A 24,423-nucleotide genomic window follows, 5' to 3' on the forward strand; every position below is an offset into this window, starting at 1 on the left:
CCAAATTCAAAGACCATGTATTATACCATTTTACTAACAATTTTGCAATACAGTAAATTGTGTTTACCTATCTGTGGAGCACAGGGTTTTTTTGAATCATTACTTCTTCCAACCACTAAACTGCATTTACAATATAGAGTCAGGGTTCTTCACACAAAGGTCATTCAGTCCCTTGGATTAAAACCTGGTTCTCCTTGGCCTGGCACTCTTGTAAATTGTACATGGGAAGTACAATTACAATTCCAAGAGTATTGTAAATTGTATGTTAGAAGATTGCCATTTTGGGGCTTAAATCCTCAAACTGGGGAGTTTGGCTATACAGAAAATGCAAAATCCAGTTCTTTAAAGAGATGTAAGTGTCCATCAGAAAGAAAATCATCCTTATTCTATTGCAGGATGAAGAGGAAAGAATACAAGAGACACTGCCAGTGTTTAGGATACAGATTCCTGTCTATGGGGTAGAAAACGAACATGTGGTCTTCCATTGCCAACAAAATACAACGGAATTGCTGAAAGATCAGTACTATTAATAAAGTCTTTGCTTCTTTCCCCCTCCCCGCCTTTTTCTCCCCAGGAGCCAGCTCTTTGATTTATTTACTGCAACACTCCTTAGGAAAATGTCTTGTTTAGACTCTCTGCAGTTTTACACTTGTCCTCTGAGTGGGTGTTACTTGCATGGCACTACTCAAAGGCAGCTGTGATATTGCTGGCACTGAGTGAGAGATATAATGTACTATAGGGTATTTGTCAGCTTTCCAGAATAAACATTTACTTGAGCAGAAACCACTTTATGGGTTTTAGCTTTTATATTTTCTACTTATGCTTTTCGTGTATAACAAATTTCAAAGCAAAGAATGAAAAAATTTACCACCAGACAAGAGTGTGCACATTTAAAGGCTAAAAGTTCTGCTCAGGCACAGAAGAAAAGTAATTATTAGCTTGTCTGTCCAGAGAAGAAAGATATGACAACCTTTGAAATGGCATTCCAGTTTGCATTTCCTTTCTACGCCTTGTTTGAAGCAGATACTAGATTTTGGCAGGAAATGAAGAGCAAAAGCTTCCTGCGAAGATAAACTTTATGACTCAATTTATATAAACTAAACCTTCTGTGAGTTTAACATTACCCTTTAGAAAAACCTGATTGAATGCTCCAGGGTGAGCAGAAGATGGATGCTGCGTAGGCTTGTGCACACTCCCAGTCACTCCCTCACTGGTCCTCACCCACCTGACTCCTCTGTCCCGTTGGGTTTGTGTCTTCCATGGGGACTACCAACACAACCACCAGACTAAGTACCAGCCAGGCACAGGGGTGCAGCCTCTGTGGATGCCAGCGGAACTGCACCCACCTATACCACAGCAGGACTTTCCCCACTGCATGTGCAACCAGTTTGGGCTGCTGCCGGCAGAACGTCATCTCCTGCCACAGGTGACACAGGAGAAGACATTTTGCTTTTCAGGTCTCAAGAAGGTGCCCAAATTAGATTGCATCTGCAGTCCTGGGAGAGTCCCCTGCTCTGCTAACCACTCAGCACCACATGCACCCAAGGAAAAAATGTTTACCTGGTGTGGCCACGGTTAACCTTTTTTCCTTGCTGAGACGGTGCCCATGGATGAATTCACTCATGGAAGGGGGGCCCCTCAGAAGATATGATTCTGTGGAGGCGGGATGAGGGGGGGCTCTTAATAATTTCTGGAGGTAGGTCCCTGAAGTCCTGGGATGGCTCTGATCACAAAGGGAAGGTGTGAATAGTCTTGCAGGAGATCCAAGAAAAATACATATGGAAACAAAAGAGTTTTACTTTAATTACCTTTCAAAGCCTCACGAATGACAACATCATGTTAATTTGCTTAACAGGTAAAAACCAACTAGTGTTGCCACCCCATGTCATTTCCACAGCAGGGCACCTTGCCTGCATTGGAAATCCTGGTTCATGTCAGGGGAGGAGGAGAGGAGGTTGAGTTATATCTCAGCATCCTAGAGTCGACATGTACAAGGCTCCCTAAATGTTCTCTTGGGTTTGCATTGTGACTAGAGCGTACAAGAAAAGGGAATGATTATCGAGGACTTCTCTAACAGAGAGTCCTTTTCATCTTCAGAACCATGGAGATCCCCACACCTACAGAGCTTTGGCAGGGCAGTCACAAGACAAGATGAGAACTCACTGTTTGAACAGTGAAATATTTGCATTAGGTTATGAATGGCAGCCATCCTTCTTCAAAAGGTTGCTTGCTCCCATGCAGAAAAATTGATCTGAGTGAACACATCCATATTCTTTTCGCACTGAACAAGAACAAGCGAGCACCAGAGCTTAACAAAGAGATGCAGTTTCTTTTGTGTTAAGCACTGAAATGCTCATAGAGCACACTCCTTTTTTTATTTCAGATGCTAGTTATGGAAAACCTTAAGGAAAACTTAAGGAAAACTTGTTAAAGAAAATACATTCACACTAATATTAAAGACATACAAGATGCACTGAGACACTGACAGAATATAGTTCAAAACACTGCATTAAGGAGGAGGAAATAACATAGTGAGTAGGTGGATCAGAACCACATGTTGCCAGGCTTTGAATTTCATATTCATATTCTCCCCAGCTCCTTCTCCCCAGTCAAAATACAAAAAAAAAAAAAAAAAAGAAAAAGATAATTATAATGTTTACAATTCAGTGAACGACTTTAATGAAAGTCTGGCCACTGCACTGTACTGTAAAGATCACTGCATGCATACCTTTTCCTCTGAGTGCCACTGCTGACCAGTAAGTTTGGTTGCTGTGGGCCCTGACTATGCAGGAGGAAAGTGTCTATGCTTGGCACGGTGGCTGATGCCTCCTCACTTACTTTAGGGCTGCCGATCTTGCTCTTTCCAAGCTTGCCTTTGCTGCGTCGGGACTGCTCATGGTCGAATTCTAAATCCTCCAGTCGCTGGGTAAGGGCAAGTTTTTGCTGGATAGCCATGCGCAATAGAGAGTTTAGGGTCTTCTTCTCATCCTCTGCAGCTGCTAGCTGCCTCTGCATCTCATCCAGCTGTGTGACGTACTCATCACACCTGGGAAAACAAACAAGGCAGAAATCTAGGGAACAAATCCAAGAACCAATCCAGCCGCAATTACAGGGACAGATTCACATCCAAGCTTTTGCCGAACCTAATCCTGGAAGCAGACAGCCTGAATTCTTCTGTTTCCACTTTCAACAAATTTGGACGTGGATCTGAATGCCAACACTTCTTGTTCAGCAGGAGAATATCTAGAATATCAGAGTAGTCTGTGACAATGTGATATGTTTCTAATGCAGATAATGAGCAATTGGAGGGAAGGTTTGGGATTATCTCCAGGTTAGACCACAAATAACAATTTGGGGGGCTGGTTCAGCTAGTAACTCACCAGGGATAAGAATATCTGCTAATTAGATAATACTATATTTCATAGACAGTAATATCTACTTAAGCAAAATATTGTAAAAAATGATGAAAAAAAGACTGTAAGTACTTTGAACACTTGACACATCAGATTTTGTGAAATGAGAAGCCCTCACGTGTTTGCCATTAACTGACTAAAGAGGTACTATTCAGGAAACCCCACACCTGGAAGTTATTTCACATTCACTGTTGAATCTCTTGGAGATGTGCTCAGGTATCCATTGCTGTCATCACCTACTCCTTTTTAACTCTTATCTGCATGAAAAACTGTATCTTTTTCATTTGCTTTAGATCTCTGAGACAGATTTTGAAATAAAACTACCTTTGTCATTATTTTGTTAGCATTTAAGACTGAATTCAACTTAGTTCTGCTTTAAACAATGATTCCTTAAGTTAACATGAAGAGCAAGGCATGTCAGGATGGTCTTAGTCACTTTTTGATGTGAAATAACTTCAGTTTCTTAACAACAGACTATCTAATCAGTAAGAACCAAGAGCAATAAACATACACCAGTAGTTAAATGATTCACAGATAGCAGTACTGTCTGACCATTTGACATTTGTGGCAACATCCAAGAATTTTTCATGTTCAGTGATGCAGCTTTCGTCAAATCTCCTCCCCACGTGATCTGTATAAATCTAAATAGCTTTGCTATGTAATTACAATAGTGTAATGGATGAGGATTTAACTTTATCAGTATCACTCACAGAAAACAATCATAGAAAATAATTTTATTTTTCCTTCTCAAAATACAATAAACTTTTGAGTTATTGCAAACTGAGGGATGAAACTAATTTCTCTGAAACTTTAGTCTTCTCCTTGGGAAGCAGAAATAAAGTATACTTGAAAATTCATAGTTTTTCTTCACACACAAACACTCACAGATATATATTGCACTCTCCTTTTGAATAATTCAGGCACTGGAAGCAAAATTACTAAGTCAGCCATAGTTTCATCTACAGTTTCAGTATTGTCTTTCTTCTACAGGACCTTAATAAGCATGACTGTCTCTATTCAAGCCTTGAGGAAGAGAGATATTTCTGAAATGTTGGTTGGCTTAAAGCCAACTTGCACACCTATTTCTACTCCAAGCCATAAGATTTATATTGATGCTTTAGCCAATTTCTTTGACAGAGACATTAGAATGAAATGAGTATTCTGGAGATCAAATTAAATTCATTTGAAACAGGAATTACTATAATGTCTGTGTTATCAGAGTTATAAAGTCTCATTCTTGTACCCAAATGGATCCTGTATCCATCTCTCTTGTTCTCTCCTTTTTTCCTCTTTGTCTAGGAGACATCTTTTTTTTTCCAAATATGTTTTCTGTTGAAGATTTTAAAAAGTAACACCTGCAGCAACACCTGTAGCACAGTGCCACTAGAGGAACAAACTGCCTCGCCTTAGTGTGCTTTAGCAGACTTAGACAAACCTGCTTTTCGTTACCTGCTATGAACTATAACAAGCTGGCCCTAGAAACCTGGATATACTAGATGCTGTTAGCTGGTCTCATACTCAGGACAAACCCAATCTCATTAATACAATATTTGCCAACTGTTCTGATTAATGATATGCCCTTCCTAGCAGTCTCCCCATAACAGCAACCCTGCATTTTTGGCAGTTCACTGCAGTGTTTGGGTGGTTCCAGTCATCTGACCTCCACCACGACTCTAAGTTTCCTATCATTTTTCACAAACACATGGTCCATTGTCTCTGAGTTTTGTTGCTCAAGCATGTTTGGGTTTTTTTTTTTTTTTTTTTGAGAAACAGTGTTCAGAAAGGTTAAACCTAAATCAGTCATGTAAAGGCCATAATTAACTTTAGAAACTGCTGAATTAACAGCCTCAGATCTCCTTGAAGTCTGCAGCAGTGAAGGTTATTCCATGTAGTGGGAGGTAGCTGCTGCCTGCAGCCATGGCATTTCCCTTCACTGAAATATTCCCTGCTACGCGCAAATGTGGGATAAAAAGAGAAGTGTTTCCAATTAAAAAAGAAAAAAACATTACACGCATCCATATTGCCTTTTGCCCACATGTTTTATAAACATTCATGAAGTCTCACAGGATACCGAGGAAGAAAAAGGTTAAGAGCTCCTAAGAGAGGTGACTTCTGGCATGGCACAGACCATTGCAGACTGAGCAGGGCTCCAGGATGCACCAGGGCTCCAAACAGGTCTTTCAGAAGTACTCAAATAGTAGTGAATAACAAAAGTTAGGTTATGTTCTCATGAGTCAGAGCTCTTTCACAATTTCTCCCTTGCCCCAGGATGGGTGTAAGCTGAAAGAGATTATTAAATAAACAGAACTGTTATCTTGCTGTCTGCTGGTATACTTATTGCCGGAGCAAAAGTCAAGATTTCACCTATTTCTCATTTGTCTTGTCTCAGAAAGGAAGCAGACAGACACATAAGCACACTTATTTTGTATGAACTGATCCAAGAAGCTTATATTGGGGTTTAAGGATTTCTAGTTCCATCTCTCTCTCTTGTTTAGGAATGCAAACCAAATACCAAGTCAGGCTTATGTGTAATTTAGGTAACATAAATCATAACAGAGCTTGAGCTAAAATCCAGCGACACTGACAGTGACAGATCCCTGCTCTAGCCGTATAAGCATAACTCTCTTCTGCTTATAAATGTTTTCTCATCTAGGATAGCTCCAGGACCTGTCCGATCTTCCTAGTCCATCTCTTCAGTCCACTTTTTTCTTTAAATATTAAGTATAAGAAAAAGCCTCGATGGATGGAGAATAAAATCAGTGTACGTGGTGTCAGGACTGTGGCAATATAATAAGTAATATTTCTTGCTCTCTCCTTTTGAGTATCTCTATTTAGGCTGGGAAAGCAAGCATGTGTAGGGACTCAGTAAAATTAGCTTTCTGAATCCCTTTAGGATCCTGCTTTAAAAGTAGTTCCTTCTCTCCTTCAGCACTAGACTTCTTTTCCCTTCCTCTCCCAGGGAAACCCTACTCTGGATGGGAAAACTAATGGTTCAAAGAATATATTTTTCATTTGCCCTCTGGATTAGCGCTGGCCACCAGCCTCACTGCTTCCTGCTCCACAGCTCCTGCCTGGGTCAACGACCTGGGGTTGGAGCAAGGAGAAACGACAGGAGGGGCAGGAGAGGCTCTCACCATTTTTTCTGGTCTGGGACTACCAGAAGAAGCCCAAGCCAAAATAAGCAGTCTAAAGGCAGGAGCTGCAAATCTGATGGGCAGCACATGGCCCTCACATCAAACAGGATCTTCAACTATGCCCTGCCAACCCCATGCATCCCACAGAAAAGAAGATTTTATACGCTGTTGCTTTCTTTTTCTTTTTTTTTAGGAGAAAAGGGAGTTTGAACTGTATTGAGGACATATTCTTGACAGGTCTGAAATAAATTCAGAAAGAGATCACAAGGCTAATGAAGAGGGAAGGAGGAAGCTGTAGAGATCAGAACTGCAGAGATTCTGGATTGGGAAAACAACAGTCCCAGAAGGAAAAAGAGCAAAAGTAGAGGTACAAACAGGACAGAAGGACTTTTTTCTTTTTTTTTTTTTTTTGGGGGGGGGGGGGGGGGAGAAGAACTGAAGAAAGAACTTAAGGAACAGAAGGATACACAAGTGTCAGGGGAAATCACAGAAAAAGGATGGCTCCTGCTTTCCGCATAGGGGAGCTTTGGAGAAAAGTGTCGTCTTTGCTCTTCAGACCAGAAACAGGTGTGCTGTGCTCTCCTCATAACATGGTATGACCTTTATCCCGTGCATTTGAGGAAGAAACCATACAGTTCAGCACCAGAATGAACATTTATTTGGGGACAAAATGAACAGAAAAAGATGGTTTATGAAAGAGAAAGGATATTGCTCTATCAAAGAGCATATGAAATCATTTTCAAATCTATAATATAACTCTACTATCAGAGGGATGTTCTCCCTATAGTACAAATTCAGGAGTAAGTACCATGTGATGCAGGATAACCGTGGAAACCACTGTTTTATTCAACAGAAGACAAAACAAGTGCTTTTTTATACTGAAGGTTGCTATTGCATCAATTGTTACTGCATGAAGAATCTTACAGTCTTGTATTTTCAAACAGATTTCTCTTCTTGAACAGACATCTATAGTATATCAGCTCTCTGTCATTTAAACAAATGCTATTCCAAATTGAGTATTCAGAATGAGTCAATGATTTGTACATTTAGGAAGATTGATTTAATTATAAAGGCCATTAGATTCCAGAGTAAGGAAGGAAAAGGAATGTTTTACAACGGAAAAATCTATAGGAGAACACTGATGTGCAAGACCTTGCAGTGAATGAGTTTTTATAACTGTGCTTAGAAAATACTGAGCAAGATTTACAACCTCAAGGGCATGGATACATTCCACAGGCCACACAGTGAGTGTTTAATCAGTACTGCATGGAGTTTATCAGCAGCAATAGATGCTTTGGGTGCAGTTTTCTCTACTAACATTAGGTATTTACAAAGTGAAAATCTGTAATTTGGCCAGTCACCCAGATTCCCTTTACAGTTCATAGAAGAGAAACAGAAGCTTCATTGCATCCTATACACAAGACATCCAGAAAAGGCATCTAGATGAATGGCACCCTTTAAGACTAATTGTCACACAAAAGATGCTGCTGTCTCCCATCAGCTTTAGATTGTGCCTTAAGCCCAACAGAAGTGTGCACTCTGGATGCCCAAATAGGGTAAAGAGCATTCAGTACACCAACACCTAACATTCCCTTTAAGTAACAACTTCTAAATCTTTGCAAACTTCTTTTGCCTCATACGTTGATGATTTATGCTCCATGCAAAATTCTTGTTTGCTTTATGCTCATGATGCCACTCCTCTCCTCTGGAGTTAGTGGCCTTCCAAGTAGTCTTATAGAATTAGTACATTCATGTGTCTCCTAGAGTAATAAGCTTGCAGATAAAGATCGACACATGCATTTCTAATACACACACACAACTTTGCTTTCTTGAAGAAAATCTTTAGATGCCAATGAAATCAATGAAGCTACCTTGGTTCACACCATCTGCTGAGTTGGTTCTTCATTTCCCTTATGGCACTACACGTACTCTTCTGACCATGAATCTATGATGAATTTGTACACAGCACCAATGTCACAGCATGTAAATGTCCCTTCTCCTTCCTTCCCACCTCTCCCAGCTGCTGCTGCCACTGTCACTAAGCACTAAAAAACCTTAGAAGGCTGGAAGAGGTGAGATGGCCCCTATATACCGCAGGGAGCACTGGAGAGATGTTGGCATGAGGCACGAAGTCGTCTTATCACTTACGGACTAAAGCACAAGCAAGAAATCTGCATTGTGTTTGACCATAAGGGGAAAAAACAGAATAATTTCTTGAGGATATTAATTTCCTTGTGTTTTGGGAATTAAGAATTTATTGATGAAAGTGTTGGATCTTTAAAAAAAACTAGGTAATTTTAGGTAACCTTTTAAAAAGCAGCTAAAACCAAAAGCTCTTCTAAGAAGATGTGGGAGGAGGAAAGATGAGAGATGATTAATTACTATCCTTCCAGGAGGAACTATATTACAGAAGATAAGTGAAACTTTTATCCTGTGAAGAAGATAATAAATTGAATATCACAGAGAGAGAAAATAAGAATTCATGCTGGAGTGGGAAATTGCCGTGGCCTTACAATTATTAGTGCTGGATTACAGCATAGGCTGGTTGATGAAACAGATTTTACTAGTGGTAAGTAATAAATCTCACAATAATGAAAACATGGGATTCTGAAGATCATCATTAACCATACGATAGCTTTACATGACAGAATTGCTGCATACTTCTGAATGTGAATATCAGCCACATAAATCTACTATTTGATTTCCACTTTAAAAAGCCCTATAAATGCAAATATACTGGAGGTTGATATTGGCACTTATAACACTTTACTCAAGGTTGTATTGACATTGCTATTCTCCAGCTTTATTTTCCAAGACACACATCTCAGTAGCACTTGAAAGCTTGCAGGTTTTGCACAGTGTGCACTATAAGACTCATTCACCTTCATCCAGCGAACCCCTGACCTTGCAGAAAATAATTTCTGTCTCTCCTCCTAAGCACCCAACATACACACCTAAGTCTGTTCTCACTTAGCACACATATATTTACTTTTACAGTGCTGAGCCAGACGGTGAAACCATTTCCCTTACCTGGTTGCAAACATCGCTCTCAAGGATGAGAAGGTTGCTGCATCTTCCTTCAAAGCCTTTAATTCATTCCGTAGTTTGGTCATGGTTTCAGTTACCATTGCTTTTTCATTTTCGTATTTATTCTTCAAATTGGCTAGTGCCACTTCAGCTGTCTGAAAACACAAAAAAAGGATATATGCTTATGAGATAGATATCTGATAAAAGCTAAGATGCCATGTTTGATTTTGCTTTAGATTTTCTTCTTCATTCATACGGTAAAAGAAAGTTAGACCTGAGCTTCATTGCACTGCACCCTTTAATCTCTTATTTTAAGTTGTACTCTATGAAACTAGGAAAAAGAGAAAGCAGTTGAAAGGACAAAGCCAATTTCAATGCACTGGCAACAACTTGATACCTTAAATGTCTCTGCAAAACTGTGCAGCTGTATAGGGAGGGCTCAGGCAAGTCAGTAAGTTACTACAGCTTAAGGAGTTGCTACCGTGTCATCTGAGCTGCAATAAACAACCAGGTGTGTCCCACAACCACGTTGCAAACAGGGCGCATGGCACATGAGACTTGGCCTCTGTAGCTGAGGTGGGAACTAACGCGTTTTGCCTCATGATTCCTGACAGCTGAGGCTTTCCTTGGGCAAGGTGACTGCTAGGACCTGACAGCTTGGTTTTATGTCTGAGCACTGGCAATGCCTATTGTTGTGCAAAACAGCATTATTTTGGCAGTTTTAACCACTACAAAAAAGAAAAAAAAAGTGTAAATTACAATTTTCATTTAAGAGGAAAGTAAGGGTTTGTAGTCATCCTATTCCTTCATTTTTTCTGCTTCCTCCTTTCTTTTTTCAATTTCATCCATTACATTAATTTATTGCCCTACTGCTTTTAATAGTTACACATGTCTTATTTCTGCAAGAGTTGAACCTTCTGTTTTACCTATGAAGTCTGGAATCATTTTGAAGTTACTCAAAATACATGGTTTTATAGAGGCTTTATACCTACTGATGCTATGAGACACTTACTTAAAATTATTGCCATTGAATGAGATGAAGGAAAAAAATATTTCCTTTTACATTTACTCGGGGGGGGGGGGGCGGTATGGTTGTTTTCTCACTTCATTTAGTGCGTAATAAGTTGCAGCGTTTCATACAGGCAATCAATTTCCCCTGTTGATCTTGCAGGTTCTTGAGCCATCACCAGGGGAGAGAAGTGTAGACGAACATTAGTTAAAGCAACCAGCAAGGAGACATGACAAAAGATGGTAATGGCCAAACAGTTGGAAACCTATTTTAAACTCAGTTTTCTGAAACTCGATACGCTTCCCACTAACAATGTCTCTTAACAAAAGGACATATTACCATCTCCTACTAAAATACAACTCTATTCATTTGTGTCCAGAGAAATAGCACAGTTAGAAATGGCAGCGTTACAATAATGCAATATTTTTCCAATTGTACACTCACCAATAATGTTTTCTCTACTTTCACACTAGTTTACATTGAGAGAAGAGAGTTTAAAAAATCACTAGTAACTACCTGTCATTTTAAATAAATGGATTTTTCCATGCCAAATTTGAAATCATCAGCAATACATGTTAAAAAAATCAACCACTTAGGGATATATTCAAATAAATGCAGCTTTACTCAACTTTGCTGACATATGCTTTGGTATAAGGTAGGATGGTAGACACCATCCTACACCTTGGCAGGATGAAGTGGAAACCAACAGCTTTCTATCTGTTTTCAGCCATGAGCAAAAATGCACACTTATAAATTAACATGGAAAAGAAGGATTAACTATGTTTAATAAAACTGCTTTTTTGAAGGGAAATCTAGGAAATAGTGCATCAGAGGACAAATTCCTATTTAACAGATATGATTAAATCAGATTTATTTAAGAATTTTCAGATCACTAATGAGGCAGAAGTGATTTATAGGTAGACTCTATAGCTCAAAATGACTTCTGCTTTGCGCCTAAGGCAGGAATTCACATGTCTTTGCTTTGTAAGAAAGAGAAATACAGCCCTATGTCCCTTAACCTGTCATAACTCATCTTTGAATACAGAATTCATGTAAAGATTTTCCTTTGTTTAGGAATGAAAATGAGTTAAAGATATGTGCCACCTAATGCTAGACTTTAAAAAAAAATTGTTTTATCAGCAGTGGGATTACATATTCCATGTAAACCCAATAATTTACACATCACTGAAACTGTGCACAATGATCAGACAGATCATTGTGATCCCTAGGTTTTAGTCTGGATGTCAAGGTAAGTTAAATAGACATGGATGAAAAATAACTTAGAAATATAATTTAGTTGGTGAATAAAGGTAACAGAGGAAGAACTGTGTCAAATCTTTAAACCTTTTTGTTCTTCCTATTAGAGTTTTCCATAAAACAACATATAGAAAATGAAGCATAAATTGTAAAACCTGTTGGAAGTGCCTGGTGGCTCTCCACACACCAGACAAGCTTTTGAACACACCCCTTTGCAGGCTGTCAAGGGTCTCCCTTCTGAAAGTCTCCTAAGTGAAGAACAAATGGGCACAAGTGCTCTACTAGAGAAGCAAATAAAACTAATAAAAATGTGGTTTTAATAGGCAAGAGAAAGAAGAGGGAAGCAAGCAGGGGTAGCTTCTGTTAGAAACCTGCAGACAGGCAGAAAGGGCCAGCAGAGCAGCGGTGCATCGCTTTAGCGTGAGGCTCAAGAGGTCCTTGTAAGAGCCGGTGGGCGCCCGACTGTGCAGATGCTCAGGTTACCTACAGCTCATCGGTTTGGCACCTGAATGCTGACTGAAGCCGACTGCTGTCAGACTCCTCGGCTCTAAGGATGACATTTTACAATGCAGCCAAGTCAATCTATATTGGCTAGCTGCCACCAAAATAAAAATTACCCAGCCTTTCCCCATCCCTACCCTTTGCACATCGGGTGGTTTTCTTCTGTGCTTACTGTGAGCCAGTTTGGGGAGCCTGAAGAGGCAGAAAACTTGCCTGAAGCATCCTGGAGCCAGAATGTGTGGTGGGGAGTGGGGCTGAGGGGAGAAGGGGAGCTTGGACTCTGTCTTTCAGAGGTATATATGTGTCTGGTCAGCTCAGCTGTACTGCTAGACTGTGCAAGAGTAACAGGGACAAAATGAACCAAAGCCATAGCTTCAAGTTACTCTTCCTCCAGCAGCGGCTCTAGTCTAAATTATTTCTCTTTAGTCCCCCTCTCAGTCAATCTCCAAAATTGCGCCCCTTCAACCACATACGTGTGGTTGTGCCTGAAACCAGTTCTGCGGGAGAATCTAGATTTTAAAAACCTGGGGCGAATGGTGCATTTGGGGCGATTGGTGCATTTGGAGAGTGCTCTGAAAACAAGGATGGGGCAAATAGAAGCCTGCATCCCCAAGTAGTGGGTGCCAGAAGGAAGCAGATGCCCAGGACCTGGCTTTGTTTTTAACAGCTCTTTCTGAAGCATTTGGTTTTAAGCTGTGTTTAACTACAAAACTGTGTTAGAGAAACTTCACTGCACCTAAAAATGCAACCTCTGAGCAACACGCATGGAAACGGAGAGAACAAGAAAAAGATGAAAACAGAGAAAAATGTGTGACTACTCTTCAGTGAAGTAAATAATGCAGAAAGATAGGAGAAGGGCTAATGACACTCCTGAGAGGGGACCAGTCATGCAGAGGAACCGGGTGAATACACTACCCAGCCACTCAGCAAGCCGCCTGGAGACACGGGATTAATGGTGCTCAGAGCACGTGGCATTTGCTGTGCAGAGGACATCACCTGGAGCTGACGGCAAGGCTGGGAGGGAGCAGAGAGCTCCAACACCTGGACTCCTGTGGGGTGTGAAACATTATCCAGGAAGAGAGAGCTGGGACATGCAGAGCTCAGCACCCCCATCCACAAAACCCAGCCACAGAGCCACACAGGCTGAGGGGGGCAAACACCCAAGCCCAGGACCCAAGGCACTGCCAGAACTGACGACGTCCTTATCCTTACAGAAGAGATGCACAAATCCAGCTGCCTAAAGGTTGCCACCTTAATCCTGAAATCTGTGAACAAACCTCATTTTCTCTATATATTCACATTCTAAGATGACTTCATATCCCATTTACTTTACATTAGCAGCGTGAGAAGCAAACCAAGTAAAAAAAATGTTGCTGAAAGAATATTAAGTCCTGCAGTGGTAAGTACTTTCTTTTTTCACACAAGAAAGCAGAACAGTAACCTGTTATTTTAGTGCAGAAATCATATGTGGTACTGGATCTTTCCATACAGCCTCACTTGTATGGAAACCCAATGCTAATGCTACTTGGGTTTGCTCCACAAAACTGGTGCTGACATAGTAATTATGGCTACAAATAAATGGATACATAAATGAAGACCAGGAAAGCAAGCAAGCTAGCAAGATGTACGTGCCTTGCTATCTTGAACAATTGATTTAATAATCCATTTTTCTGGGCTTAGGTTTGCAGCTTCTTAGAGCAAATCTTGTTCTCTTTTTTGCGTTATAGGGTTTTGTGTATTCTGTTTGCGGCCCAGCCTAATGCCTATTTGAAAATATTACTAAAGAAAATACAGCTAGATTAAAAAGAAATGTCACCAGATATTGCCAAATGCATTAAACTAGACAAAATCTTGTCAGGTTCAAACACAAATTTATTGTATGCTGTTAGAGATTTAAAAGGTGCAGCTGCACTGCTGGAGTGCCAGGCCCACTGCAGCAGGAGGAGACAGAAACTGAGACTCCCTCAGGGCTCTTCTGCAGTCGGGTAAGTTACTGTGAAGAGAAGTGAACACAAGTCAAGTCGGGAGGCAGAAACTCTCTACTTTTTTCTCCTCCGATGAACCATTTGCCACTGTGTACCTGGATAACAGCGGATGTCAGTGCACTGCAGCGAACCGTATCGCCAGGAAAACTGTACAATTCTCCTTTTGATCTGCTGTGGTAATACTTCTGGTGGTCACTAGATAGCACCCGTGCTTCCCTGGTTAGTGGTGTGACTTCACTTACTGAAACACAGCCCGAACCACCAGACCCAGGGGCCTGGCGGAATGGCGAGATTCTCAAAGAAGGCCAGGTCTTGCCGTTTTTACAGTGCATTTGATCGAGCTCATCTGGCTTTCCAATATTATTTCAACCAAAAAAGCTTCACCTAAAGCATCTCTGTTTGGCGTGCTAATCCAGGTGTTCTGTAATAGTGTTGCTGCAAAGCCCGATGAGCTGTGAGGTGGCCCCTCAGGAGGCTGAGGATGGCCAGGGCATCCAGCCCCCCACCGGCTGCAGGCCTCCCGCTGGCAGGGGCTGCCGCAGCTCTCCCCTGCTGCCGCGGGCACCGGCAGCGTCTTGCCGTACTACTACTTAAGGGATGAAAAGACATGGTTCCGTATTAATGTCAGCTTCATTAGGGCTCGAGGAAGGTTTTCAGTAAATAAAAATTCTAGCTCTTCTGGTCCCGGAGCAAATGTGAAAAACTGAACCAGATGTCCCCTGTAGGCTCACCTAAACTGAAACCCACAAAGGAGAAATATCCCCAGCCTACTGCAGCTTAAAAGCTTATTATTTTGGAGGGGAAGAACTCAACGGGATGAATCTTGACTCAAGATTTTTGAACATGAGATGTGCTTTGGATCCTGGGATACATCCATCACTCGAGGCTGGCAGTACTGCTAGTACATAATAAAACTCTGCCCTGCCCCCCCCCCCCCCCCCCGGTAACTTTAAATTTCTCCTATCCGTTTATATTATGTCTTTTAACTTGAAAGTTTGAGGATATTAATATTAGGTTTGCATGAACAGTATTGCAAGATTCTATACCCAGTTGTACAGTTACCTATATCTATGCTGCTATCCAATAAGTAAAAGTTTAATTAATAGCACCTCCTTACTCAGCAAATTTATCTTTCCCATTTCAGTGAGCACACTTTAGGATGATGCTTTATTTCTGACAGCAATAAAAGAGCGAGACTGAGCTAGATTCTCTGGTAGTATAAAAAAAAATGATAGCTCTGTGCTAATGGAAAAAATCTTTAATTTGGAATCTAAACCCATATACCTCAATTACATCTTAATTACATTTTAATTACATGGAAAATCCACATATAATTGCTCAGAGCTATTATTGCTTAGCTAGAGATGGTATTTAATTACTTGAATTAATATTTAACGTGTGTTGTATTGGAGGGGGGAACGGCTATAAAAGACTCAATGTATATTGAAATATTGCTGCAATTTAAAAAACCCCAGTACTCTAGAAATGCAGTTACAGAACCAACAATCAATTAAACTTCAAACTGTAACTTCAGACTACTTGACTATTGGGAATTCTAACACTGAAATCCCATCACTGTCATCCGCTAATAGTATCCCAAGCTGTTAACCAGGACTCATGCCCTCATGTGGTGATTGCTGTGCTGCTTTTAGATGAGAAAAGTCCCAGGCAATCTGAAACGATGACTCTGCCACTGCAGCCCCTTGCATTCAGACTTAATTCTGGACATAGGGAGATGCACCAAAGTAAATAACTACTTGCATGTTTAAATTTAACTTTTTTAAGTGTTTGTAGACCTGGACTCTAATGGATACAAAGGGCTTGGGAGGATATACTGTGCAAAAAAAATTGGCAGTACTCTTGAAAAACACACCATTACATGGTTCTCTTTTAGCATTTGATATAAAATGTGGTAATTCTCAGCTTGTTTTTGATGTTTCACCAATGCAAATAACATAGTTTGATGATTTTTTTTAAGGTGTGAAAATTTTCAAAATAATAATTTGAAATTTTTTATGCTTTTAACACATAACTTTATAACAAATCCTTCTCAAAATACAAAAATTGCAGTTACTCCTTCAGTCAGCTTTATCATGTAGTGATGTAGTCCGTTTTCTTAAAAAAAAAAAAAAGAAAAACCTGATTTTATTTCTTGAAGGATTAAAAATGGCAGGAGAAATTATTTCTGACTAAAAAGAAAAATAAAGTTAAAAAAATTCCAACCACATGTAACGAAAACTCAGCATTTCATAAGTCAGCATTTCACCTGCTGTCTTATCAAAGAAATGCCCAGCTTCTGTATAGTCCAGAGCCACTGGTCACACTCTTATGCCTGCCATTCCCTTCCTGAGGCAGGCTTTAGCTTTTGTGGCATTTAGTTTTAGTCCCCTTAAATTTGCTGGGGGGCATTCAAGTTTTTCAGCCTGTGGAGTATTACCAAGAGCCAAGAAGAATGCAATGGGTTGTTTGCACCATCTGCTCCACTACATCCCACCAGCAGGGCCACCTGCAGCTGCTGAGGTGCTGGCCCAGGTGGTCTCCCCTACGTTTGCCCTCCCCACTGCTCCAGCAGTACCTGCCCTGGCAAGAGGTCAGCACGCCCCTGAGAGCCTCTCCATGCACACTCCGTTTTGTTTTCCAATGTTGGCAATCTTCTCATTTTGCAACAATACTAGCAACACGCCCGTGCATCAGGCTGGGTGGCAGCTGACCCCTCCCTGCCCCTCTGCTTTTCTCTCGCTCCACAGGAAAGGCTCTTCTGCCTGTACCCTTGGTGAATGGTGGGTGCTGAGAAAAGCACAGCTAAAGAGCTTAAAGAGGAGGCAGGGAGGGAGGGAAGAAAGGTCTACCCTTGCTGCGATTGAGTGAGAGGCTGAATAACCTGTGAGTAAAATCTCTCCTCTGAAATACTCCTGGGAAAGCTTGTAAGTGACCTATATAAATAACAGATGTTCCCGGCTGACTGCTTTATTAGCATCTTACCTGCTTGTTGGCTTTCAGCACTGCTCTCAGGGTTGCGATCTGCTCCCGCTTTGTACTCAGGAGTGATTTCAGTTTCAGTATCTCTTCCATTAAGGCCTCCTTGTCTTTATCAATCATGGGCGCCAGCTCCCGAGCTGCAGCACGCTGGCGCGACAGCTGCAGCGACCGATCGACAGCCTTCTGCAAGTGCTTGATTTGGTCCCTTATTATGGCATTGAGGTTGTAGATATTCATTGGCTCTTTGCGGATGTCACTGGTATCAGAGACAGGGGAGGAAGGAGGGGCAGTGATGACAGGAGAAATGGTAGGCGTTTTCGTCGGGCTCTGTTCCTTGCCAGGCTCCGTGGCCTCTTTTGTCACCTGCTCAGTTGGGGTCCTGGCTTCTACAGGCGATGCCACCCCCCTTCTGGCAAGCCGCGGGGAAAGGAGACCTCGAGGGTCGTCCGGTCCTTTCAGGCTCCCGCTGCGGGTGACTCTGCTTTGCCTGTAATAGTCCAACATGACTCTGTTTGGTGTCTCGTTGTTGCACAGACAAACGTGATGGTAGAGCTGAGCCAGCTCCTCGCTAAACGTCACCAGCTCATCCTGGGCGGTGTTGAGGGTATTATGGTTTTCATTTGCTATGCTTGTCATCCTTTGCAATTCCTTTTCCATGTGGACCATTTTTTCCTGGCTTTCCTTGGTTGACTTCTCCAGGTTTGTCACCTGTTCATCGTACGTCTGGATTCTGCTCTCATACTTGGCCTTCTCTTCAGTGTAGTTTTCCACATATTTATTATATTTCTCCTTTAAGGCTTTGATTTCTGCTTTAAGGTCTATCACCTCAGTAACAGCTACTTTGTATTTACATTCTAGGATCTCCAAGCCATTGATGTCCACTTCATAGTCATGTGCTTCCTCGCTGGGGTCTCGGCCCTTCTCACAGTCAAGCTCAGCTTTCAGCTCCTTGTTGCTCTGCAGCCCCCTCATGGCATTGACGTGCTCCGTGAGCCTGTGGACTCGCTCATGTTGCTCAGTCAGGGCTCCCTTGGTGTGCTCCAGCTGTGTCTGAGATTCCTGCAGGTTGGCCAGGAGAATGGCCTTCTCTCTCTCCACCTGCAACAGAGTTAAAGTAAGAAACTTGGGATCTCATCCTACCCATGCTGAACACCAAACTCTACAATCACATTCGTCTCTTCCAATCCCCCACTCTGTGTACACAGCTTGAAGGCTTCAAAGAGATTTTAGCCATATACCCCTAAACCATAAAATTAAGTCAGAGAGAGGTACACATAACTTGTGCAGGATTATGAAGTCCCAGCCTCTGTTACAATTTGCAATATCATTTAGTCACAATTTTACACATTGCCCACTGAAGAATTACTTAGTGCCCAAACACTAAGTGCCCAGTCAGCTAGAGCGATGATAATGGTTTTATTACGACATATGTTCCCCAAATTTTAATAGGCATGAACTGCATCACTGCCAACTATCAGTCAACTATCAGCCTTTCCACTGGTACATTCACATTTCTCGATGGAGTTTGAATTTACATTTCTGATGAATAGCTCAGCCAATCCTTCACAATATTTATTTATATCTTTGGACTGTTGCAAACTTTCATTAACGCTTGATTATTGAATGCAAATACAGTAAACAAATGGCTGTGTACATTTCCACAGATTAGATTAAATAACCCATTGTGTGGGAATGTAACACATATCAGGAGACTGAGCACATGCAAATCCCAGGACTGCCCATCCCCAGCACTTAACTATAGGCAAAATCCATCCTTTTAAGGACAAGGCAGAAAAAGTAGGATTTGCGGTATAACTAACAAATCACTGGTTCTGACCCAATAAGTTCCTTCCTGAATATCCACAGAGAAATGTGGATGTTGAACAGCAGAAGAGGTCACGGAAGAGGACTCTAGAAGTTTTAATGCACAGCATCTTAAAGCAAGCGAACAAGAAAAACATAAAGTTTGATCTGCTCAGGTATTTGATATTCATGACAAACACCCCTGAAAGACTTCCATTTCAAGTTTTAAGTGTAATGATCCGACTTTTTTTCTATGCCTTTGTGCTGTTCTGAGTTGTGAATTGGGAAGCAGAGGAGAGCACAAGGAGATGGGATCCTTCTTGCTTTCACAGCTTTTCCAACAGGATCCTGAGCCTACCAGGTTTTCTTCTCTTTCTCTCCCACTGTTGCAGTATCTCAGCTCTGTGTTTACACATGCAGTGAAAATGGCACGCTCCACGTTCCCTTTATGAGTGGCTGAATTACTAATCCTGAGAATTCAAAGCTGTCAGTTCTGAAAAACTCTTTTAAAAGTATTTACTTCCCTATCAGCATCCCCCTCAGGCAGTATTTGGAAGAGAGTCAAATCAGGCACCGTGAATCTTGCTGAAGGAAAATAAAAGCCTTTTAGAGACTAAGAGGATATTAACGCCATCTCACGAAACATTCCAAGCAGTGCTGCGGACTCCTACTTTCTCATAACGAGACTTTTGAGCAGTGGCTGCTGCTCAGAAGTATTAAGGCACTAAAGCATATGATGATCCCCTGGTTTTACAGACAGATTTTCAAAACATGGCCTCTATTAGAACCTTCAATCGATTGCAGGCAGAAACTGTAAGAATAAAAATAGAAGCCATGTTAAAAACATCTAAAAAAGTCAGCCTAGTTTTCTTGTGTATAGGTGACTGATGGCTCAAGAATTAGAAAAACAGGGTGAAACCTCATCATTATTTTATGATCCAGGAAGAGTCTTGTCTCCTTAGAAATAGGGTGCTCTACTTTAGGCACTACATAGTCTGTGCTGTAATGCAGGAGAGGACAGCCGAGTATTACGAGTATATTGGTACCTTTCTCCATTTGACGCTGTTTCCTCGTTGCTGCCTCAGCCTGCTGCCACCCCCATTGCTGCTCACCCCCTCGCGTCCACCCACTCTTGTTGAGCAAATCCAAAATAGAGCAACCTTGCCTTTTGCCAAGAGCATCTTCTTAAAAGGTGACCGCTCTCCACAGATTTCTCAGTCAGACTTCTCCAGGGAAGCCTGAGAGCGCTGCCCAGCAAAAGCCTCCTCACTAGCTTTCCTCTGTTTTTTCCACCAAGCAGTCTGCCTCAGGTCTGCTCTCCCCAGAAACTTTCAGCTGAACTCTAGTTATCACCTGGTGTAGCAGGCTTACGTGTTAATAGCATTACCTTCATCAGATAATGAAGGTATTTATTCCTTCAGGCTGGTAAGGTGAGCTACACATGTGCATGAAAATCTCTCCCCTCTCCACCTTAGGAGGAGGAGTGATAGAGCAGCTTTAGTGGGCACCTGGCATCTAGCCAGGGTCAACCCACCACACCAATTTTACCATTGATATTTATCCCTTTTTTTTTTTTTTTTTTAAATAACATCAGAATAGCATTGAACAATTCCTGGTGGAGACTGGAACAAGTGAACAGGAAAACTCAATTCAAGAACCCTGAATCTCAGCTGTATCATGTCTTTGTCAGAGAGTACCAGAGAAGAGTGAAGAACGTCAGAATCTGTGCCAATCAATTTTTTTCTTTTTTTTTTTTTTAAGAGAACTTAATTTAATTTTTCCAAGTATGATATTAGCCTCAGGAATAGGGAAAGCATCACCATGGGAGGAAGCAAGAAGTCCTAGGCTTTAAAGATGAGATGGATAATTCTTCCCACTGGACAACAAACATGAAAGCAGAGCAGAAAGCCTTTGGCTTTTCCAAGAAAATCTTGGAATACGAGCATTTTCAGCAAGATATTTGTTACTTGGTGGGTTTAAAAGATGGAAAGGGAACACTTGCAATTAAATCTCTTCTAATGACCAGCACAAATCATGCAGCAGCATCTTAAAGACATAGAAAGAGTTATATCTATCCTACTAACTTTTTCAGTGAAGGCTTCTTCTTGAGATTGAGGAGTGAAAAAATTTGCCACATGTACAAAATGGCAAATCTGAAGTTTCCTTCTCTCAGAAAAGGAGCCTGTTGTCTTATAGACATAAAAATACTTCCCAAGAGAGGGTCAGTTCCTTCAGCAGTCTGTCACAGAACAGCCTCTTCAGAGAAAACAAGAGGAACACTTACCAAATATTGAGATATCACTGAATGAACATCACATGGCAAAGACACTGCTGAGGAGAAAAAAAATCCATTTTTGCTGAAGAGTTCCTTTTGTCAGCTTGAACCTGGTTAAATCTCCCATCTACTATGAGGAAAAGTTTTGAAGGCATTTTTCACGTTTAATTTGTGTCACACAAGGTGAGCTGATGCAACTCAACAGAGAAGATGATCGCTTAAAAAGAAGTACAAATCAGCATTTTGCAGTAAGCCTTTTCAGTATCTAAAGAAATCAGGTCTCCAGCTGGGTCTAGTCCTTCTTTCTAAGCCTTTTAACAAGATTAGAATGCTGAGCAATGGTGGCGGCTATTTACATGAGGGTGCTGGGGCCCATCAAATCTGTTGTGACCAAAAAATGGTTATATTTCTTTTCTAGGGTCCTTCGAGGGTCCTGTGATGGGCAGCTTGTGGCCAGTGACTGTCAGAAGGCTGACTCTTTAAGAAGCGTAAAATAAATAAGTTTTTAAGTCAGAGATGATCAAAACATTTGCAGTATCTTTCAAATAGAAGTTTTCTGATTCATCAAGCTCAATATTTAATTTAATAAAATCAAGACAAAACATACCCAAACAATCTTGTTTTTCATTTCCGAACAGCTTTTACTCCACATTTATATTGCATAAACTTCACTGTAAATTACGGTTGAAAATGCTTACATTGTATTTTAAAATGTGGACATTTCAAAGCATTTTTTCTGAAGCTGTAGTTTTTTTAAGTTTTAATATTGTATTTCTGAATGAAATAAAAAGCTGTATATAATATATTTGTGCATATATTATATACATAAATGTATATGTACATACACATGCATATTTTTATATATGCCTGTATACACAAACTACACACACTGTTTACATTTTAACACTGGAAAAGTTTCTGACAGAATTTTTCACAGAAACAAAATTCCAAATTTGAAGCTTTTTCCACATGAATTATGTATATCTTGCATCAAATTTATTTGTGCAAAGCACTAGATGTCATCAGTGTTCGCCATGTCATAGCTCAGATCAAAACTTCCCACAGTGCATTTGGCAATGAAATAAATAGAACAATTAACTCTTCAGCAAATATAGGACAGACCACGCAGGGATTTATTGTTCTCTAGCAAGCACTGAAAATTGGGTTTGCTCTACTTTACTTCCAAATCGCCTTTTACATTTTAAGCAGTAAAGAATCTACATTTACCCCCTTTAAAAGAGGAACTTTTAGGAAGCCCGCAGCTAGAAAATGCTGGGTATTTCCTTGATGGTGCCAAAACCCTTCAAGCTCTTGTGGCAGAGAAGATGCTCAACAGCTTGGGCAGTGGGACCCTTTCTCCGTGTGGCACTGTACCCCTTTCTAAGATGATGTCGACATCAGGGCTGTCAGCTTGAGTTTTTATCTGGCTTGCATCCCAGGCTCCTATTCTGGTTATGCCTGGGCTGGACTTGGATGAATAGAGAACAAACACTGGTTGTATGGTCCCCCAAGGCACCCCCTGCAGCCTGCACATCCGCTGGGACTGCCAGGGTGGACAAGGGCACTCTGTGACATCTCACACACCACATGCTCTCTGAGTGCCCAGTTATTAAGAGGAGCGCTCCTCTCCTTTTGTTCTCTCTTGTCAGTATGCCAAATCTTGTTCAAACTGAATTTAATGGCAAAAACTCCCTCTGACTTGCAAGGGAGCATAATCAAGTCTGTCCGTATTTTCGTGGGTTTGTTTCCAGATAGCTTTGGTCATACTGAAGAGTACTTTATTCCACTTGCAATTTCAGCAGCACTTCCCATTATCAAAGCAGGAGAAAAAGAATCTAACCATCTGCAACCACAGCAACTAGGTCCCTTTCTCCTCTTTGCACTAACCATGTGCTCAGATCAGACTGACTTTTTTCAGGCAGATACTCTGTTTACTAGGGATATTTCTAGCAAAACCTGGATAAGAAGAAACACCAAAGCACAAGTCTGAGAACAGGACATAGGTGGTCAAGAACATCACTGAAGGAAATCATTGGAAAAGCAGGCATTAGGGTCCATAGGATGTATGTCTAAACACTTCAGGACATTAAATTCAGCTCTTACCTGCATGAGTTGCTGCTTCAGTTTCTGTATTTCTGATATGTTGAGCTCACTGAAGAGGTCAGAGACAGGGTGCAGAGATTCTCCTTTCCTACCCGTGGGAGTTCGGTAGTCACCATTGAGTTTCACGAGAGGTCCGTGGATATGTCCGTTCATTTTGTCGTCATTGTTGGGCTCACCCCCATCCTCTGCAAACTTCAATCCATCTACTGATATATTAATATGGTTATTATACATACTATCATTGAGGTTGATGTACTGGGAGAGTTCCTTCCTCAGATTGTTCTTTTGCTCTCTTTCATTTTTTAAAGTTTCCAGAGCTTCCTCCAGCTGATGCTCTGCAATCTCCTTCAGCCGGATGGCATCTTCTAGCTGACTATTAAGCAACACTGTCTCCTCCTCAAATCGTTTAATCTCATGCTTTAAGCCTTCATATTCAACCTGAATTAGACAAGACAAAGAACATTCATAATACTAAAACTTGAGTCATGAAAACCTGCCATTTATCAGCCTTGTTGAAATAGGTGTTACAGAAAATACAGTTTGAAATACCAGACATTGCCTGCAGCTGTGAAGAACCGGCTGCACAGAAAATGCAAGTGGAGCTCACCCTGTTAAATACTCCACTGCTCACTTTTTTGGCATGTGAGAATCAAGAAATGTAACACCTTTTTCTGAGCAACTTATGACAATAAACAATATATTTCATGGAAAGAAGGCTCTTTAGTAGCAGATACCCTGGTAACCATAGATTTATTATGAATTGCCATAAGCAATGTTGGTATATCATGGTATGTATAGATCTCAGGTTAACACAATCTGATTTATTAATTGCAAGTATTCTGAAGATGAATTCTTATCTGAATTCTTACCAGATGTAAAGTTATTCAGGCACAGATACTCTAAAGTATGTGGTGTCTTAGTAGTGTTCAAATACAAA

At 41.0% G+C, this 24,423-nt stretch overlaps 1 protein-coding gene across 9 annotated transcripts in view; it reads right to left on the reverse strand.

Annotated features, from left to right (window-relative positions):
* Positions 1–24,423, reverse strand: part of BICD1 (BICD cargo adaptor 1) — a 187,233-nt gene that overhangs the window by 24,262 nt on the left and 138,548 nt on the right. For 3 of the 9 annotated variants that reach the window (XR_015706545.1, XM_087766206.1, XM_009473644.2), the window contains exons 4-8: positions 23,487–23,924; positions 17,309–18,403; positions 9,578–9,729; positions 2,729–3,046; positions 1,561–1,751 (exon numbers count right to left, since the gene is read on the reverse strand). Coding sequence is in view for 8 of the 9 variants with exons in the window: in XM_087766206.1 (XP_087622332.1) it covers positions 1,561–1,751; positions 2,729–3,046; positions 9,578–9,729; positions 17,309–18,403; positions 23,487–23,924 (2,194 nt within the window). In the remaining variant the exon portion in view is untranslated. Of the gene's footprint in view, positions 1–1,560; positions 1,752–2,728; positions 3,047–9,577; positions 9,730–17,308; positions 18,404–23,486; positions 23,958–24,423 lie in introns of those variants that run through there. The other 6 variants (XM_087766207.1, XM_087766212.1, XM_087766210.1 and 3 more) reach the window with 4 other exon arrangements.

The sequence above is a fragment of the Nipponia nippon genome, unplaced genomic scaffold, assembly GCF_047370975.1.
Source record: "Nipponia nippon isolate SJK-2023a ecotype South Korea unplaced genomic scaffold, ASM4737097v1 scaffold_3, whole genome shotgun sequence".
Taxonomy (NCBI): domain Eukaryota; kingdom Metazoa; phylum Chordata; class Aves; order Pelecaniformes; family Threskiornithidae; genus Nipponia; species Nipponia nippon.